Here is a 21,452-nt window from a genome sequence, read left to right as displayed (position 1 = left end):
TTGTTCTTGTTGAGATGGACGTTTTTTAGTTTTTTCTTGACTGGCAGACCAGACGTGGTAGCCAAGGAAAAAATAAATATTCTGCACAGGGGTGATCTCTGCACAGGGGAAGGTGTCGGTTGTTTTTGTCTTGTTTGTGTCACGGCGGACAAGCACTCAGACACACAGAAAAACCAACAACCAGGCTCTGGACGAGAAGCAGGGGAAGGGTCACCTCCTAGCTAATCCCTGACCTCTCTCCCTGCACTGCTCATGCCACATGTGGACCTTGGTGGTAGGAATGCTGTGTCCTCGTGCCTGGGCTAATACACCCTAAATTCCCTGAGATGGTGAAAAGGGGAAATATGAGCAGCCTGCCTGATTTCTATAACCCACTCAGAGCATTGGAATTGAGAGCCATTTAAACTAATGACCCCACCCAGTGCACCTGATGGGAGGCGGATCCAGCACGACTCCAAAACAAACACTAAACACGTGCTGCTAATCTGGCCGACCTCCGCACATAGTCAGAGCCGGGCATGACAGTACCCCCCCTTCTACGGGTGACCTCCGGACACCCCGGACCAACCTTATCCGGATGAGATCTATGAAAAGCCCTCATCAGTCGGCTGGCACTGACATCCAGTGCAGGAACCCACATCCTCTCCTCAGGGCCGTATCCCCTCCAGTGTACCAGATACTGAAGGGAACCCCGAAGAACTCTAGAGTCGAGAACCCTGGAGATCTCGAACTCCAAATTTCCATCGACCAGAACAGGAGGAGGAGGCAATGGCGATGGTTCCACCGGTTTCACGTATTTTTTCAGTAAAGACCTGTGGAACACATCATGAATCCTCCAAGTTTGCGGAAGATCCAGCCGAAACGCTACTGGGTTGATCACTGCAGATATTTTGTACGGACCGATAAATCTTGGACCCAGTTTCCAAGATGGCACTCTCAACTTAATATTTTTAGTGGACAACCATACCAGATCACCCACACACAGGTCTGGACCAGTCACACGTCTCTTGTCAGCCATTCGCTTATACCTCTCACCCATCTTCTCCAAATTCCCTTGGATCTTCCGCCAGATGGAAGACAAGGCAGAAGAAAATCTCTCCTCCTCTGGCATCCCAGAGGAACCAGTCCCAGAAAAGGTACCAAACTGAGGATGAAAGCCGTATGCGCCGAAAAACTGCGACTTACCCGTGGACTCCTGCCTACGGTTATTCAAAGCAAATTCTGCTAGAGACAAGAATGAGGACCAGTCCTCCTGATTCTCAGCCACAAAGCACCTCAAGTAGGTCTCCAGGTTTTGATTAGTACGCTCTGTCTGTCCATTCGACTGCGGATGAAAAGCCGAAGAGAACGAAAGTTGAATGCCAAGCCGAGAGCAGAACGCCCTCCAAAACCTGGAGACAAACTGCGTGCCCCTATCGGAGACCACATCCGAAGGAATACCATGCAATTTCACAATATTATCCACAAAAATCTGCGCAAGGGTCTTGGCATTAGGCAGACTAGATAAAGATATAAAGTGAGACATTTTACTGAAACGGTCAACTACCACCAAAATTACTGTTCTCCCGGAGGAACTCGGTAGATCCGTAATAAGTGCGTCCAGGGACGAGACGGAATAGACAATGGAAGAAGTGAACCAGCCGGTCGAGTATGAGCAACCTTTGACCGAGCACAGGTTTCACAAGCTGCCACGTAATCCTCAATGCTCTTACGTAACCCTGGGCCACCAGAACCTCCGGGACACAAGATCAAAGGTCGACTTACCACCAGGATGCCCAGCAAGGACAGTATCGTGATGTTCCTTAAATACCTTGTATCGCAGGCCCTCAGGAACAAACAACCTCCCTGGGGGACAAGAACCAGGAGCCCCCTCCTGGGCTCCCAACACCTCCATCTCCAATTCGGGGTACAGAGCGGAGACCACCACCCCATCAGCCAAAATCGGAGCAGGATCCTCTGAATCACCTCCCCAGGAAAGCTGCGAGACAAGGCATCTGCCTTGACGTTCTTAACCCCTGGGCGAAAGGTAACCACAAAATTGAACCTGGTAAAAAACAGTGACCATCTGGCCTGTCTAGGGTTCAGACGCTTGGCAGATTGCAAGTAAGCCAAATTCTTATGGTCTGTATATACCGTAACGGGGTGAGACGCCCCCTCCAACCAGTGACGCCATTCCTCAAAGGCCAACTTGATAGCCAGCAACTCTCTATCTCCAACATCATAATTCCTCTCGGCGACCGAGAGCTTCTTGGAGAAAAAAGCACACGGGACCCATTTGCCAGGAGATGAACCCTGCGACAGTACCGCTCCAACCCCCACTTCAGATGCATCAACCTCCACAATGAATGGCTGAGACACATCGGGCTGCACCAGAATGGGAGCAGACGCAAAACGCTCCTTAATAGCCGAAAAGGCCTGCAATGCCTCATCCGACCAGACAGAGACGTCAGCGCCCTTCTTAGTCATATCCGTGAGAGGTCTTACAATGGTGGAATAGTTTGAAATAAATTTCCTATAATAATTAGTAAACCCCAAGAACCGCATCAAAGCTTTCTGATTCTCTGGTCGGTCCCATTCCAGAACCGCCCGGACCTTTTCGGGGTCCATACGAAAACCAGAGTCAGAAAGCAGATATCCCAAGAACGGAAGCTCCTGCACCGAAAATAAACATTTCTCCAATTTAGCATATAATTTATTCTCCCGAAGGATCGTCAAAACCTGTCTCACATGATCCTGATGGGTCTTCAGATCAGGAGAATAAATTAAAATGTCATCCAAATAAACCACCACGAACCTCCCCACCAGGTGATGAAAAATGTCATTGACGAATCGCTGAAATACTGCTGGCGCATTCGTCAACCCAAAAGGCATAACCAGATTCTCAAAATGACCCTCGTGCGTATTGAAGGCCGTTTTCCACTCATCCCCCTCCTTGATTCTGATCAGGTTGTAGGCCCCTCTCAAATCCAACTTGGAGAACACCTTGGCTCCCACAATCTGATCAAAAAGGTCAGAAATCAAAGGCAGGGGATATGGATCCCGGACCGTAATACGGTTCAATTCCCGGAAATCCAAACACGGTCTCAGCGATCCATCCTTTTTCTTTACAAAGAACAAGCCTACTGCCACCGGAGACTTAGATGGCCTAATATGACCTTTTGCCAAACTCTCGGCGATATACTTTCGCATGACCTCTCTTTCGGGTTGAGAAAGGTTGTAAAGCCGAGATTTTGGCAATTTAGCCCCAGGGATGAGATTAACTGGACAATCATAGTCTCGATGAGGGGGTAATTCCTGAGCCCCACCCTCCGAAAAGACATCCGCAAAATCTGAGAGATACTGAGGTAAAATCGTAGTGGACACCCCAGAGATAGATGTGCCAAGACAATTATCCGAACAAAACTCACTCCAACCAATGATTTGTCTCGCTTGCCAATCTATAATTGGGTTATGTTTAGTCAACCATGGCAACCCCAAAACTATAGGAGCTGGCAAATCCTTCATGACAAAACAAGAAATAATTTCAACATGTGCATCACCCACCCTTAAGTGAATACCATGAACAATGTGAGTAAGACTCCTTTGAGAAAGAGGGGAAGAATCAATTGCAAAAACTCGAATCTCATTCTCTAAAGTGCAAGTACTTAGTCCTAGATTTTGAAGAAAAAGAGAGTCAATTAGGTTTACCCCAGCACCACAATCAAGGAATACTTCAACAACAAAAAATTCTTGACTCTAGCGCCACCACAGCTGGAAGGAGAAAACGGGAACTGCAGGGAGCTTGCATACCTGCCTGCTCCACCACACCATTCACGCTACCAAGTGACAGGGAAGTTTTTTTTTCTTTCTTTTTCACTTCCACCTGCGGTTTAACATAAGGACAAGCAAAAATAAAATGACCACTCTTTCCACAATAGTAACACAGTTTGTGCAATTTCCTAAAGTCTCTACTATTAGAATGGCAAGAAACCTGACCCAGCTGCATGGGTTCCTCCGCTATCCCAGAGTTACCTGTAACATCACCCGGGGAGGTAGTAGAGACGAAACCACTCGCAGAAGGGATCCCTTGCGCGGAGGGAGCCCTACACCTTTCTCTGATACGTCTATCTAACCGTACTGCTAAAGACATGGCATTCTCCAAAGAGTCTGGGTATTCATGAAAAGCAAGGGCATCCTTCAATCTCTCAGATAACCCTTGACAAAACTGACTACGTAACGCAGGATCATTCCACTCTGATTCCGTAGCCCATCTCCTAAACTCAACACAGTAAGCCTCTGCAGTATGTTCACCCTGAAATAAATTACGTAACCTCGACTCTGCCATCGAGACCCGATCTGGGTCATCGTAGATTAATCCCAGAGCCTTAAAAAATTCCTCCACCGACCGGAGGGCCCGAGAACCGGGTGGCAGAGAAAAGGCCCAGGATTGCGCGTCCCCTTTAAGCAGAGAAATGATTATTCCTATCCTCTGACTCTCATCACCTGACGACGATGGACGCAGCCGAAAATACAATTTGCAGGATTCTCTAAAACGGATAAAGTCATCCGTACCCCCTGAAAATCGATCAGGAAGAGCCACTTTAGGCTCCACACAAATTTGACCTGCACCTGATGCCAGAGCATTCTGACACCGTGTGACCGAACCACGTAGCTCCGCAACCTCTAGGGATAGCCCCTGCATGCGGTCAACTAACGCTTCAATTGACGCCATCACAAAACCGCTGAGCAATGACAGTCAAAGTTTGGCGGGTTATAATGTCACGGCGGACAAGCACTCAGACACACAGAAAAACCAACAACCAGGCTCTGAGCGAGAAGCAGGGGAAGGGTCACCTCCTAGCTAATCCCTGACCTCTCTCCCTGCACTGCTCAGCCCACATGCAGACCTTGGTGGTAGGAATGCTGTGTCCTCGTGCCTGGGCTAATACACCCTAAATTCCCTGAGATGGTGAAAAGGGGAAATAGGAGCAGCCTGCTCGCACAGAACCTGGATGGGAGAGATGACACAAACACAACTAAAACAGCAAACAACAAAAACAGAAACCACACTTATCTGAGCTGGGACAGACAACCTTCCTTCCTTGCTTGCTTCCTAGGCCAGACTGATTTCTATAACCCGCTCAGAGCACTGGAATTGAGAGCCATTTAAACTAATGACCCCACCCAGTGCACCTGATGGGAGGCGGATCCAGCACGACTCCAAAACAAACACTAAACACGTGCTGCTATTCTGGCCGACCTCCGCACATAGTCAGAGCTGGGCATGACAGTTTGTGATTGAGTGGTTAAGCTCATTTATTGTGTGTCTCCCCTGAGAGGAAGGACTGTCAAGAGTTAGGTCCGATTGTGGTCCTCAGGGAGTGTCGTGTGTCACGGGTAGAGTCATGGGAATCAAGATAGAGCAGAGGTGCACCCCCTGAGCTGCCACACAGTCCCCTGTCCCTGCCTACTTGCACCACCCGCCCTAGGTGACGGAGCGCAACTGGGTGACAGTCCCTAACCTACTAAGTGCAAGCAGAGAGAAAGAGACAGCAGGGAAGAGGACAGCCACTGAGAAGTTACAATAAGCGGACAAGAGGTAGAACAAAAACGGAAGGCGAGGCGGGTCAACTAGCCAAGGTCAGTCCAGGAGGTCACGTCAGAACAAGGGAAGAGGCAAAGACAAATTCGTAAACAAGCCGAGGTCAAAATCCGAGAGGTAGCGTCAAGGTACAGGAAGCAGGAAGAAGAGGTGTTGTCAAGAGGCGGATCAAGGTTCAATTCCAGAGGTAGCAATAAAGTACACAGCCTATAGGACGAAAATCACAGGCAACCTGTAGCCAGCAGGCAGTCTGTATTTATAGTGGGGAGTGAGGGTCATGTGACGTGGCCAGCGTCACATGACCAACAGACAGACAAGTCGAGCACCGAGTGATCAGCTCGGCGCTCAAGGCAGACCTAGGAGCAGGGAGCCTCCTAGCTAGCAAAGCCGCCCTGGGAACGAGGCCAAACACAGATCTTTGCTCCCGAAGCTAAGCAGCAGGTCTGCAGCTGATGGGAGACCGAGTGCGCCTTCGGCGCCCCGTTACAGTCGTGTCTGTCTGTGTACCATGGCGGGCGCCATGTCTTTGTTGCCTGGTGAATATACGGCCCCGCAGCTGGTGGCTGGTGTGTATGAAGGGAGAGAGTGGGGGCCGCAGCTGTGAGAAGGAATGACGTCACGATATTGGAATGCATCATAGCGAGTACAATGTCTGCAATACTAACAAACTAACAAGGCAATGTGTGCGAGGTACTTAGTGTGCGTGTATGAAGCTCCAGAAAATGTTATTTATTAATAAGTTCAAAGACTTGTGTGTGTTAATGTATGGGAAACTTTTCTTTCTATCTATTCTACATTGAATGTTATGTCAGTGCAGTTTCTAGGTAAAATTTCTCTCAGGGCGAGTGTCAAAAAAACTCCCCCCCCCCCGGTAACAGACAGGCAGGCAGTGCGGGCGGCGGTGCTGACCTCACTCACTGTACGTCACGCAGTGCGTGAGGTACAGTGAGTGAGCGCCCCCGCCCGCACTGCCTGCCTGTGGGGGGACATTATTTTGATAATGGATCACTATTATTTTGATAAGGATCACTATGGACATTATTTAGAATGGAGGCTGCTGTGGATGTCATTATAACTGTATAATGTCTGATAGGCCTAGTCCTGAGTTATATTACCCTGCCCTGTATAATAATGTACCCTGATACCCCTTAGTTATATTACTCCAGCGGGGTAATATAACTAAGGGGTATCAGGGATGGGTACATTATTATACAGGGCATGGGCAGGGTAATATAACTCAGCTCAGGACTAGGCCTATCAGACATTATACAGTTATAATGAGTAATGACACCAACAGCAGCCTCCATTCTAAATAATGTCCATAGTGATCCTTATTAAACTTAATGTCCCCCACAGTGACAGTGGCCCCCATTTTCATGTCTCCCACAGTGGCCCCCCCATTGTAATTAATTCCCCCCATTGTAATTAATGCCCCCCCCATTGTAATAACCCCCATCCCCCCATTGTAATTAATGCCCCCCCAGACCATCACTCGCCTCACAGCAGGCATCAGCACTGTTCAGGGGCTCAGGGCGGGCGGTAACAGGCAGGCAGTGCGGCGCTCACTCAGTCACTGTATGTCACGCGCCTGCGCCGCCTAGTGGGAGGATCAGGCGCGTGACGTCAGTAAGTCTGACCAGGGCCGGTGCAAGGATTTTTGCCGCCCTAGGCAAGATAAAAATTGGCACCCCCGCCCCCCCTTATCAGATCCGGAATTGCGGACCCGGATCCGCAATTCCGAACCTGAAAAAAAATAGTACATGTCCTATTCTTGTCCCCAATAACGGACAAGAATAGGCATATTCTCTTAGTGCCGGCAATGTGCGGTCCGCAAAATGTAGTATTAATAACTAAACAATTAAATAATACACATATTGCATTGTCTACTTACCACCAGGACAATTAGATGATCTGGTCTCTGGCTGCAGTTGGCTCTGCGGACTCCCTTGTCACTCTCTTCCCCCCCCCTCCCTTGTCACTCTCTTCTCTCCCCCCCTCCCTTGTCACTCTCTTCTCCCCCCCTCCCTTGTCACTCTCTTCTCCCCCCTCCCTTGTCACTCTCTTCCACCCCCTCCCTTGTCACTCTCTTCTCTCCCCCCCCTCCCTTGTCACTCTCTTCTCCCCCCCTTCCCTTGTCACTCTCTTCTCCCCCCCCTCCCTTGTCACTCTCTTCTCCCCCCCTCCCTTGTCACTCTCTTCTCCCCCCCCTCCCTTGTCACTCTCTTCTCCCCCCCTCCCTTGTCACTCTATTCTCCCCCCCCTCCCTTGTCACTCTCTTCTCCCCCCCATCCCTCCCTCCCTTGTCACTCTCTTCTCCCCCCCCCTCCCTTGTCACTCTCTTCTCCCCCCCCCCTCCCTTGTCACTCTCTTCTCCCCCCCCCTCCCTTGTCACTCTCTTCTCCCCCCCTCCCTTGTCACTCTCTTCTCCCCCCCTCCCTTGTCACTCTCTTCTCCCCCCCCCTTTGTCACTCTCTTCTCCCCCCCCTTTTCACTCTCATTCTACTCCCCCCCCTTTTCACTCTCATTCTACTCCCCCCACCCCCCTTGTCACTCTCACTCTACTACTCCCCCCCCTCCCTTGTCACTCTCATTCTACTACTCCCCCCCCTCCCTTGTCACTCTCATTCTACTACTCCCCCCCCTCTTGTCACTCTCATTCTACTACTCCCCCCCCCCCTCTTGTCACTCTCATTCTACTACTCCCCCCCCCTCCCTTGTCACTCTGTCTCATTCTACTCCCCCCCCCCTCACTCTCATTTCCTCCCCCTTGTCAATGTCACCTCTAATGTAGCGTGGCCGAGCTCTGTTCGCTCCGCGGTACAGGAGCTTTTGTTTCCTGTACCCGGCTGACAGGAAGTGCTCACTCGGCCATGCTACACTAACAACTCAGCAGTCTGCAGCGCAGGCAGGCTGCGCAGCACTGAGCCGGCCGCTCAGGAGGCTCAGCATGAGGGGCGCCGCCGGCCGGCCGCCCGATCCTTTACCTTCATAACGAAATTTGTTTTTTTTTTTTTTTGTTTTTTTTTTTTTTACCTCAACGGGCGCCCCCTGCTTCTGACAGCGCCCCGGGCGGCCGCCCGCCCCGCCCGCCCCTAGAAACGGCCCTGTGTTATGTCTCTGTGGACCAGGAATGTAACCTTGTGTGTTGCCGAATAGAAAACTGACTAGTAAAGGAAGGTCACACAGCCAAGTTTACTGTGAGCGAAATCACCTCTACTGATGTGATGATGAGGCCAAATTAAGAGTTAAATCGAGAGTGAAAAAATAATCGTCACAGAGATATAGGGAAGTGTGTGCTCTGGTTTTAGGCCAAAAAGGAGTGAAATTATCACAAAGTTTCTCACAGGAGTGAACACAGGACATGCGGCCTTTAATTTAGAGCATTCTGTTCTAGATATTATGAAAAACAATGCAAGCACCAGCACAAAAATAATTAAGTATAAGAAATTAGGCTGGACAAAAATGTATGATGAACAGACAAGTAATTATTTTTACATGCCGCTGATACTACCCTCCAAGATGGCGCTGAGAGACCCTACCACACCCCAGTGGCTAAGGTACTTTTTTCACCAGCTGCCATCTTAACTAATCCAATTTCCGGCCTGGCTGCTATCTTAACTCCTGTAACTTCCAGCCGGCCCAGCGACCATCTTAACTGAGGGAACTTCCTGCCTGGCAGCCATCTTAGTTACTGGTATTTTTCCTGATACGGCTACAAGCACAAGAAAATACACATAGATCTATGTAGCACTACATAGAGTTCTGAACTGAGTAAATGAAGGATACACATATTCCTATAATTAGGTATTACTGGTAGTATTGTTTAATTGTTTAATTAGATGAAATGCCTTAACTCTATGTTTTTTCTTTCCTTTACTAGGATTAAGTCAGCACTTGGGGGGCAACTTCATTTTGATTCATAACAGTTTGTTGTGGTTGGTGCAGATGTCCAGGACTCCAGGTAAAATGAAGTATTTGGCCCTGGGGGTCCTCCCCATCTGCTAAAAGGGATGGCTGGGGAGGCAGTGAGGATGACACAAAGACAGGTGAGGGGAAAAAGTTAGACCACGATTAGGAAACAGGCAATCCAGTGTCGGCTGTGTCCCTAAACATTTTAGAAGATTCAAGTCAGGCCCCAATGATATCCCTCACTCTGGGTGATAAAGAAGTAGTCACATTTTTGACTGATACTGGAGCAACCAAGACAGTTGTGCACAGCAAACATGTCCTCCTCTGACTTAATCTCCATGGACACCAGTCCTTGGGTCGAAGTGGATGGGAAAGTAGTACACTCCCCTTTTAACAGAACCCATCTGTGTTAGATTTGCCCTTACCCAAGAAGTGCATGCCTGGTTGCTGGTCAGTGATAACGCCCCCTGTTGCCTCCTGGGTGCAGACTGGCTTGCAAAAGTACGTGCCAGCATCTCATACCAGGAGGATGGCACTGTGAAGCTCCCAGGTGCCCTCAATGTCCAGGAATTTTGCTTGTTGGCCGTTAGTGATAAAGCTCTTTGATCCATGTGTCACGGTACCTTCTTTGACAGAGGTTAGAAGATCAGAGAGACTGCACGTGAGGTTAACTGACAGTCTCTTGATTCTCAATGTTGTTGTTTGGTAATGACCACACCTTGTCAGGTGCAGCTTGCGGTCACTACTTCTTCCCTATTTAGTTTGGTTTCAACACTCCCATCAGACCTCAGATCAGCCCTTTAATTTAGACCCCCATCAGACTTCAGATCAGCCTTCATTGTCACACTCCCATAAGACCTCAGATCAGCCCTCATTGTCAGACCCCTCAGAGTTCTTTGCCAGACCATCAGACCTCAGATCAGAATAAAATAAAAAAAACTCCTCTTACCTCTCCTGGGCTGCGGCTCCTCTCCATCTATGGTAGCGCTCCCATGTCTTCTCTGGCCTGTGCTACACTGTCACCTGACTGCGTGCAGTGTCAGGTCATAGTGTGCACACTACGTTCTGGCGCTGTAAAGAGTCGGGACAGTGCAGCGCCAGCCACAGGAAGGAAGACCTGGGAGGGTGAGTACCAGAAGCGCTTGCAACGCTTTACTCCCCGCTACTGGCACCTAATGCATACTGGAAGTGCTCACTAGTATTCGCTTTATTAGACACACTTTTGGAGGAAAAAAGTGTGTCTTATAAAGCAAAACATATGGTATATATTTCCCCAAGTTACATTTCCACAATATTCCTCTCATGTGTATAGTAGGATGGGCAGCACATTACCACCTAGTTTCCTCAATCCCTTTGAGGACATGAAACAATTGAACTCAGTCTACTACAAATTTCTTCTCCCTGCCTCTCTGCAGATACCTAATTCTTTTCATGTTTCTCTTCTCAAGCAAGTAATTTTCAACAGTTTTTCAGAAGATCTATCCCTCCTACCTCCCAGGTCAGTTCTGATAATGTGGATATGGTGAAGAACATCCTGGGTAGCAACGTAACTCGAGGTAAAGAGTACTTCTTAATTTACTGCAAGACCTTTGGCCCCCAGGAAAGGTTGTAGGAGCCTGCTAGAAATATTAATGGTCTTATTCTTATTATTCTTATTATTTAAGAAATTATTACAATTATTTGGACCAAAGAAGAAGGGGCATAAGGAAAGGGGGTACTGTTAGTTTGGCGGCCTGTGCCTGACGCTCTTCTGCTCAACTGGCGTCCCAGACCCACTGTGGGCGAGGAAGAGTAGTGGCAGCGGTTCTGGGCTGCTAGGCAGGACTGGGTAGGTGAGCAGGCACCTGCCAGGGCCTCGTTCTGCTCCAGCAGGCCGCAGCCCGTGCTTCTCAGGCTTCTCATGCCTGTAGGGCATGTGCGCACTCACTGGCTCTTAAATGGCCTGTCTGCACATGTTTTAATTTTTCTCTAGCATATTACTGGAGGTTCTTGGTTATTTTAGATGCCTTCCCTAGTATGAGGGTGCCTAAGCTTAGGTTCCTAGTTAACTAGTTAACTAGTCAACGTGTGCTATTTTGGTTGTCTGCTCATGTAATGAACCTCTGCCTGTTAACCAATTCTGATACTCCGCTACCTACCCTGAACTTAGCCTGTCTACTGTACTGCCCTTACCGTAATGCCCTGACTTAGGATTGTTTTATGGATATGCATAAACCCTGTCTGCTCTGAACTCTGCCTTTTCATTGACTATGAGTGTTTCAGCCGCCAACTAGACCGGGACTATTCCAAGAGGTAGTGGCCCACTGACTCCTCTGCAGCAAAGACCACATCCATTTTTAGGGATTAAAGGGTGAAACCAGGTAGTACATATGACTTTTTGTTCACCTTTTTTTTTTCCCTTTTTTTTGGACGGGAGGCTACATGACCAATTTTTTTTTATTTTTTTATGTTACACTGTTCACTGCACAGGATAAATATTGGTATATTTTAATAGTTTTGAAATTTTTCGGGTGCAGCGATAAATAATATGTATGTTTTTTATAGTTTATTTCTTTCTATATATAAAATTGGGAAAGGGGATGCTTTAAATCTTAAATATTTTTGTGTTTTTTTAAAAACAAACTTTTTTTTAAACTGTAATTTTTTGTCCTCTTAGGGGACTTGAACATGTAGTCTTCTGATCATGTGTCCTATAAACTGCAGTAGAAAACTATTTCAGGCAGCTCACTATGACAGCGCTGGGAGCCATCACAAGGCCCCAGGTTGTCATAACACCCAATTTGAGCCCAGCGATTTTGCTGCAGTGGCTCTAATCAGAAGGCAGAGGGAACCCTCTCCCTCTGTCTAACCCCACAGATGCTGCGGTTATATTCTACACCAGAACAGTGAGACATGTGCAAGAATCCAAAATCGTGCAGAAGAAATAGTAATATTTCCAGATGAAAAATTTATATAATCTAAAAGGCAATTTGTCATAAAGAAGGTCCAATCGGATGGCAGAATTTTATAGTGGAAGTGGAGCTGTGCTAACTGTTATGCTGACTCTATTCTCATACAATTGAGCAACTCACAATTTATAGATATAAATCATTGCTAACACTGAGTTTAGGAGCACCATGGATGGTCTCATTCATTTACCCAAAGTCTCTCTATATTGGCTTATGGACTGGTTGCCCAAACATATCCTGACTGAGCTTGTGGTACTGGGGAAATTTCAGAGACCGAGATGTGTGGGCGCTTCACTAACGTTTTCTCAGGTGAAAGGTGCAGACTGTATGGAAACTATATTTGCTATATTTCTTCACCTTGATTCCCTTATCTCATATGGTTTCCATAACAGTCTCAGAGAAGAACATTTACTAATCCTATACACCTTTTACAGACCGAGTACCCAAACTATAACCCAAAACCCACATATTTAGCGCAAAATGCCAACACAGCAATTTAACCTGAATACCAATATAGTATATCTTCCGTGTACTTTATCATTTAGCTATAATAGCCTGCCTACAGTCAGTGTGCTGCCTGTGCTGTTCATAGTGCGCCCTGCGCTGATGAATGGCAGGAAAAGTCTAAGGCATATTGGTACGCCTTAGACTTTTTTCAGGGTGTGGGTGCCCACACAGAGGGCTCTGAATGCCGCCTCTGGCACCCGTGCCATAGGTTTGCCACCACTGCTATAGAATGGTGTAAACTTAAACTTGTATTATATTGCACAATCCTACAGGCGATTGACGGGAGGGAAGCGTTCCTTCCCGGAAATCGCCTGCTGATTAGTGTAGGAGACCTCTGCTATTACATGCAGCGATCTACTCCACAGTATGGGAAAGAGCAATCGCTATGCCATCGCTCGTCCTCATGCTGTCTAGTTGTTTGCCAGCAGCAGATTTTGATTAGGCAGCACAATCTGCCGCCGGCAACTGAGGATTTTTAAGCATGCTGAAAGATTCTGATTGCCTGATGAACACGCGTTTGCTCGTTTATTGGGTAACCAGCGACAGTGTTAAACTGCCAGAACATCGTTAATGAGTGTTCTTGCGAATGTTCATTAATGATAAACTGGCCGAAAATTGGCCAGTCTAATACAGCCTTTAGTCAGGCTGCCTAGATCTGTGCAGCCAGCCAGTCGCAGGGGGAACACGTGAGGTTCACAGTAGACCAATGAGGGGTCAAATGGTATAACACACAGTTCATCAGTTTACTCACGGTTAGCAGATAGCCTCCCTGGGCCAGCAGCACAGTGTTGAGGTGGACAGCACGAAATCCTCCGGGGCACGCTCTGTGGTAGGAAGCATCAGCCAAGATGGTGGTTGAGGTGCCCTTGATGTTAAGGGTGCTTGTTGCGGCTGAGTCCTTTGATGTTTTTTTGTCGTGACGCCAGTACCGTTAATGGTGGTACAATAATAGGTAGTAATAATGAGGTAGACAGTGGTATAATGCAACTCACAACTTTTACTTTAAAGGTCTTTCAGTTGCAGTAGTACAATTATGCAGTTTTTAGATGATACAGAGATAATCCTGCAAATCCACTGTTTAAGGCTTGTCAGGTTTTTTATGGGTTTTGGAGCAGTGGGTTAGGTGTACCTGGTTCCGTTAGATGATTTGGATCCTATTCCTTGTCTTTCCCTACAAGCTGAATATGTGTAGACAGGAAAACTCAACTGTCCCTCAGAAGGTTGGTGTGGCTGCTTGAAGCTAATAAACCTCCACCATGCAAAGGTGTCTGTGGCCCTCAATAATGGCTCTTATCACCGATGAATTCCTAGGAATGCTTGTTTCTTTTCCAGGGAGGCAAACTCTTCTCCTACTGGTCAGGGATGCAAGTCTATAGTCCAGCTACAGAAGGAAAACGCTCTTCTGTGCCTAACATCTAAGTAAACACCTTCTAGCGAAGTTGGCTCCACTCACTAATCTGTGTTGTGAAGTCTTCACTCTATCTTTCCTCCCACTAACTTGATCTGACTACCTCAGATCTGCTCACTCCTGAACTACATCCTAGTTTCAACTCCTCTGTACTCCCTCCTGGTCTCAACTGACTAACTAGGCCTAACCTAGGTATATATAAGACCTAAGCTCTATCCCCATCTAGTGGTGGGATGTATAAATTGCACCTAATAGGCCTGTTAACAGGGATTTAGCAGTTACACAAATGCTAAATTATACATGACAACCTAGTGCTTGTAATAATATAAAAAAGTGCTTTTAAGCAGTGCCCACACACACGTAGTGGGATGCTGCATACCCCCATGGGAAAATGTAAGTCACCCTCGACGTTGGCATTGTCTGAAGCTGTGGATCTCTAAGCCGTGTCCTGAAATACACCAAATACACTCCACCAAATATGCACATGTGAATATAGACATTGCAATGCATTATCATGACTCTTCAATAACCTCCTGTAAATAAAGGGTTATGCACAAAAATACATTCTAGGCAATTATATAAAATATATCACATACATTTTCCTTTTTATGGTAGATGTGTTACGGCCAAAATGGTTATTAGAGAATGATCTCACATAAGGGCCGTAAAGTCCATACCTAAAATGGGGTATAAAACATGTATAAAAACATTTTAAAGTGCAAAAATGTTGTTGTAGAACGGTTAAGCACAGAAAAGTCTTTCTGGATATTTTACTTTAAACGTTGCGTTAACAAAGTCCATTGATAATCTGAAAATGGTGTAAAAAGGGGTTAGACATGGTAAAACACAACATTAGTGAAATAGGTGGAGTCCTGGATGGAGTCCTTGCAAAAGAACTTAGAGAGGAGAAGTCCTCTCAAACAATTAGCAGCTCCTGCTCCCTGTAATGGTTGGTGAATGGCCTACTTAAGTGTAGGAATCTGAACAGGAAGACACATCCGTCGGAATAGGGCTCCCAGAATCCCAGGAATCAGAGGATGATCTTTCAGGATATCCCTCCATCACTTTCCGTTGAGGGGTAGCTGCAAGTTAAGATCTTGCTTGACTTTCTCAAAGACAGGGGGTGGTTCTTTTTTCTCTCTGTAAACCAGCCCAGCAATAGGGTCACTCCTGGTCACAGGATTGGTATTCTTTTCTGGTATTGAGGGATCAGCCGATTCCTCTCCATGAAGTGGAACTACAATCACCTGTAATGGCTGCACAGCTAGCTGCTGAAACATCTCACAGTCTGCTGCGGTAGTGGCAAGGTTTTGTGGCTCGGGCCTTCTTCTCCTCACCCGTTCTCTTTGTGGCTTGGGCTTAGTGTCAGGGTCTTTAGTGACAATGGCAGCTTGCCACAGAATATTTGTCCCTGCAAAACCAATTGCATATTGGTTCTGGGTAGAGTTGAGCGAACACCTGGATGTTCGGGTTCGAGAAGTTCGGCCGAACATCCCGGAAATGTTCGGGTTCGGGATCCGAACCCGATCCGAACTTCGTCCCGAACCCGAACCCCATTGAAGTCAATGGGGACCCGAACTTTTCGGCACTAAAAAGGCTGTAAAACAGCCCAGGAAAGAGCTAGAGGGCTGCAAAAGGCAGCAACATGTAGGTAAATCCCCTGCAAACAAATGTGGATAGGGAAATTAATTAAAATAAAAATTAAATAAATAAAAATTAACCAAAATCAATTGGAGAGAGGTTCCATAGCAGAGAATCTGGCTTCCCGTCACCCACCACTGGAACAGTCCATTCTCAGATATTTAGGCCCCGGCACCCAGGCAGAGGAGAGAGGTCCCGTAACAGAGAATCTGTCTTCATGTCAGCAGAGAATTAGTCTGCATGTCATAGCAGAGAATGAGGCTTCACGTCAGCCACCACTGCAACAGTCCATTGGCATATATTTAGGCCCAGCACCCAGGCAGAGGAGGGAGGTCCCGTAACAGAGAATCTGTCTTCATGTCAGCAGAGAATTAGTCTGCATGTCATAGCAGAGAATGAGGCTTCACGTCAGCCACCACTGCAACAGTCCATTGGCATATATTTAGGCCCAGCACACACACAGGCAGAGGAGAGAGGTCCCGTAACAGAGAATCTGGCTTCATGTCAGCAGAGAATCAGTCTGCATGTCATAGCAGAGAATCAGGCTTCACGTCAGCCACCACTGCAACAGTCCATTGGCATATATTTAGGCCCAGCACACACACAGGCAGAGGAGAGAGGTCCCGTAACAGAGAATCTGGCTTCATGTCAGCAGAGAATCAGTCTGCATGTCATAGCAGAGAATCAGGCTTCACGTCAGCCACCACTGCAACAGTCCATTGGCATATATTTAGGCCCAGCACACACACAGGCAGAGGAGAGAGGTCCCGTAACAGAGAATCTGGCTTCATGTCAGCAGAGAATCAGTCTGCATGTCATAGCAGAGAATGAGGCTTCACGTCAGCCACCACTGCAACAGTCCATTGGCATATATTTAGGCCCAGCACACACACAGGCAGAGGAGAGAGGTCCCGTAACAGAGAATCTGGCTTCATGTCAGCAGAGAATCAGTCTGCATGTCATAGCAGAGAATGAGGCTTCACGTCAGCCACCACTGCAACAGTCCATTGGCATATATTTAGGCCCAGCACACACACAGGCAGAGGAGAGAGGTCCCGTAACAGAGAATCTGACTTCATGTGAGCAGAGAATTAGTCTGCATGTCATAGCAGAGAATGAGGCTTCACGTCAGCCACCACTGCAACAGTCCATTGGCATATATTTAGGCCCAGCACCCAGGCAGAGGAGGGAGGTCCCGTAACAGAGAATCTGTCTTCATGTCAGCAGAGAATTAGTCTGCATGTCATAGCAGAGAATGAGGCTTCACGTCAGCCACCACTGCAACAGTCCATTGGCATATATTTAGGCCCAGCACACACACAGGCAGAGGAGAGAGGTCCCGTAACAGAGAATCTGGCTTCATGTCAGCAGAGAATCAGTCTGCATGTCATAGCAGAGAATGAGGCTTCACGTCAGCCACCACTGCAACAGTCCATTGGCATATATTTAGGACCAGCACACACACAGGCAGAGGAGAGAGGTCCCGTAACAGAGAATCTGGCTTCATGTCAGCAGAGAATCAGTCTGCATGTCATAGCAGAGAATGAGGCTTCACGTCAGCCACCACTGCAACAGTCCATTGGCATATATTTAGGCCCAGCACACACACAGGCAGAGGAGAGAGGTCCCGTAACAGAGAATCTGGCTTCATGTCAGCAGAGAATCAGTCTGCATGTCATAGCAGAGAATCAGGCTTCACGTCAGCCACCACTGCAACAGTCCATTGGCATATATTTAGGCCCAGCACACACACAGGCAGAGGAGAGAGGTCCCGTAACAGAGAATCTGGCTTCATGTCAGCAGAGAATCAGTCTGCATGTCATAGCAGAGAATGAGGCTTCACGTCAGCCACCACTGCAACAGTCCATTGGCATATATTTAGGCCCAGCACACACACAGGCAGAGGAGAGAGGTCCCGTAACAGAGAATCTGGCTTCATGTCAGCAGAGAATTAGTCTGCATGTCATAGCAGAGAATGAGGCTTCACGTCAGCCACCACTGCAACAGTCCATTGGCATATATTTAGGCCCAGCACCCAGGCAGAGGAGGGAGGTCCCGTAACAGAGAATCTGTCTTCATGTCAGCAGAGAATTAGTCTGCATGTCATAGCAGAGAATGAGGCTTCACGTCAGCCACCACTGCAACAGTCCATTGGCATATATTTAGGCCCAGCACACACACAGGCAGAGGAGAGAGGTCCCGTAACAGAGAATCTGGCTTCATGTCAGCAGAGAATCAGTCTGCATGTCATAGCAGAGAATCAGGCTTCACGTCAGCCACCACTGCAACAGTCCATTGGCATATATTTAGGCCCAGCACACACAGGCAGAGGAGAGAGGTCCCGTAACAGAGAATCTGGCTTCATGTCAGCAGAGAATCAGTCTGCATGTCATAGCAGAGAATGAGGCTTCACGTCAGCCACCACTGCAACAGTCCATTGGCATATATTTAGGCCCAGCACACACAGGCAGAGGAGAGAGGTCCCGTAACAGAGGATCTGGCTTCATGTCAGCAGAGAATCAGTCTGCATGTCATAGCAGAGAATCAGGCTTCACGTCAGCCACCACTGCAACAGTCCATTGTCATAAATTTAGGCCCAGCACCCAGGCAGAGGAGAGAGGTCCCGTAACAGACAATCTGGCTTCATGTCAGCAGAGAATTAGTCTGCATGTCATAGCAGAGAATCAGGCTTCATGTCAGCCACCACTGCAACAGTCCATTGGCATATATTTAGGCCTAGCACACAGGCAGAGGAGAGGTTCATTCAACTTTGGGTAGCCTCGCAATATAATGGTAAAATGAAAATAAAAATAGGATTGAATGAGGAAGTGCCCTGGAGTCCAATAATATATGGTTATGGGGAGGTAGTTAATGTCTAATCTGGACAAGGGACGGACAGGTCCTGTGGGATCCATGCCTGGTTCATTTTTATGAACGTCAGCTTGTCCACATTGGCTGTAGACAGGCGGCTGCGTTTGTCTGTAATGACGCCCCCTGCCGTGCTGAATACACGTTCAGACAAAACGCTGGCTGCCGGGCAGGCCAGCACCTCCAAGGCATAAAAGGCTAGCTCTGGCCACGTGGACAATTTAGAGACCCAGAAGTTGAATGGGGCCGAACCATCAGTCAGTACGTGGAGGGGTGTGCACACGTACTGTTCCACCATGTTAGTGAAATGTTGCCTCCTGCTAACACGTTGCGTATCAGGTGGTGGTGCAGTTAGCTGTGGCGTGTTGACAAAAGTTTTCCACATCTCTGCCATGCTAACCCTGCCCTCAGAGGAGCTGGCCGTGACACAGCTGCCTTGGCGACCTCTTGCTCCTCCTCTGCCTTGGCCTTGGGCTTCCACTTGTTCCCCTGTGACATTTGGGAATGCTCTCAGTAGCGCGTCTACCAACGTGCGCTTGTACTCGCGCATCTTCCTATCACGCTCCAGTGCAGGAAGTAAGGTGGGCACATTGTCTTTGTAGCGTGGATCCAGCAGGGTGGCAACCCAGTAGTCCGCACAGGTTAAAATGTGGGCAACTCTGCTGTCGTTGCGCAGGCACTGCAGCATGTAGTCGCTCATGTGTGCCAGGCTGCCCAGGGGTAAGGACAAGCTGTCCTCTGTGGGAGGCGTATCGTCATCGTCCTGCCTTTCCCCCCAGCCACGCACCAGTGATGGACCCGAGCTGCGTTGGGTGCCACCCCGCTGTGACCATGCTTCATCCTCATCCTCCTCCACCTCCTCCTCATCCTCGTCCTCCTCGTCCTCCAGTAGTGGGCCCTGGCTGGCCACATTTGTACCTGGCCTCTGCTGTTGCCAAAAACCTCCCTCTGAGTCACTTCGAAGAGACTGGCCTGAAAGTGCTAAAAATGACCCCTCTTCCTCCTCCTCCTCCTCCTCCTCCTGGGCCACCTCCTCTTCCATCATCGCCCTAAGTGTTTTCTCAAGGAGACATAGAAGTGGTATTGTAACGCTGATAACGGTGTCATCGCCACTGGCCATGTTGGTGGAGTACTCGAAACAGCGCAACAGGGCACACAGGTCTCGCATGGAGGCCCAGTCATTGGTGGTGAAGTGGTGCTGTTCTGTAGTGCGACTGACCCGTGCGTGCTGCAGCTGAAACTCCACTATGGCCTGCTGCTGCTCGCACAGTCTGTCCAGCATGTGCAAGGTGGAGTTCCACCTGGTGGGCACGTCGCATATGAGGCGGTGAGCGGGAAGGCCGAAGTTACGCTGTAGCGCAGACAGGCGAGCAGCAGCAGGATGTGAACGCCGGAAGCGCGAACAGACGGCCCGCACTTTATGCAGCAGCTCTGACATGTCGGGGTAGTTGTGAATGAACTTCTGCACCACCAAATTCAGCACATGCGCCAAGCAAGGGATGTGCGTCAAATTGGCTAGTCCCAGAGCTGCAACGAGATTTCGCCCATTATCACACACCACCAGGCCGGGCTTGAGGCTCACCGGCAGCAACCACTCGTCGGTCTGTTGTTCTATACCCCGCCACAACTCCTGTGCGGTGTGGGGCCTGTCCCCCAAACATATGAGTTTCAGAATGGCCTGCTGACGTTTACCCCGGGCTGTGCTGAAGTTGGTGGTGAAGGTGTGTGGCTGACTGGATGAGCAGGTGGAAGAAGAGGAGGAGGAAGCCGAGAAGGAGGAGGTGGCAACAGGAGGCAAAGAATGTTGCCCTGCGATCCTTGGCGGCGGAAGGACGTGCGCCAAACAGCTCTCCGCCTGGGGCCCAGCTGCCACTACATTTACCCAGTGTGCAGTTAGGGAGATATAGCGTCCCTGGCCGTGCTTACTGGTCCACGTATCTGTGGTTAGGTGGACCTTGCTACAGATGGCGTTGCGCAGTGCACACTTGATTTTATCGGATACTTGGTTGTGCAGGGAAGGCACGGCTCTCTTGGAGAAGTAGTGCCGGCTGGGAACAACATACTGTGGGACAGCAAGCGACATGAGCTGTTTGAAGCTGTCTGTGTCCACCAGCCTAAATGACAGCATTTCATAGGCCAGTAGTTTAGAAATGCTGGCATTCAGGGCCAGGGATCGAGGGTGGCTAGGTGGGAATTTACGCTTTCTATCAAATGTTTGTGAGATGGAGAGCTGAACGCTGGCGTGTGACATGGTTGAGACGCTTGGTGACGGAGGTGGTGGTGGTGGTGTTGGTGGTACATCCCCTGTTTGCTGGGCGGCAGGTGCCAACGTTCCTCCAGAGGCGGAGGAAGAGGCCGAGGCGGCAGCAGCAGAATAGGCCGAGGCGGCAGCAGCAGAAGAGGTAGCAGGGGGAGCCTGAGTGACTTCCTTGGTTTTAAGGTGTTTACTCCACTGCAGTTCATGCTTTGCATGCAGGTGCCTGGTCATGCAGGTTGTGCTCAGGTTCAGAACGTTAATGCCTCGCTTCAGGCTCTGATGGCACAGCGTGCAAACCACTCGGGTCTTGTCGTCAGCACATTGTTTGAAGAA

General features: G+C 48.7%; 1 protein-coding gene across 1 annotated transcript in view; it reads left to right on the top strand.

The window, feature by feature from the left end:
* LOC122939442 (androgen-dependent TFPI-regulating protein-like) overlaps positions 1-11,195 on the top strand; it is a 112,602-nt gene extending 101,407 nt beyond the window's left edge. The window contains exons 6-8 of the mRNA XM_044295511.1: positions 9,462-9,542; positions 10,939-11,046; positions 11,155-11,195. Coding sequence (XP_044151446.1) covers positions 9,462-9,542; positions 10,939-11,046; positions 11,155-11,195 — 230 coding nt within the window. The remainder of the gene's footprint in view (positions 1-9,461; positions 9,543-10,938; positions 11,047-11,154) is intronic.
* Positions 11,196-21,452: the final 10,257 nt, after the last annotated feature.

This window comes from Bufo gargarizans, chromosome 5, assembly GCF_014858855.1.
Source record: "Bufo gargarizans isolate SCDJY-AF-19 chromosome 5, ASM1485885v1, whole genome shotgun sequence".
Lineage (NCBI taxonomy): Eukaryota > Metazoa > Chordata > Amphibia > Anura > Bufonidae > Bufo > Bufo gargarizans.
This window is presented reverse-complemented; position numbering and strand designations above follow the sequence as displayed.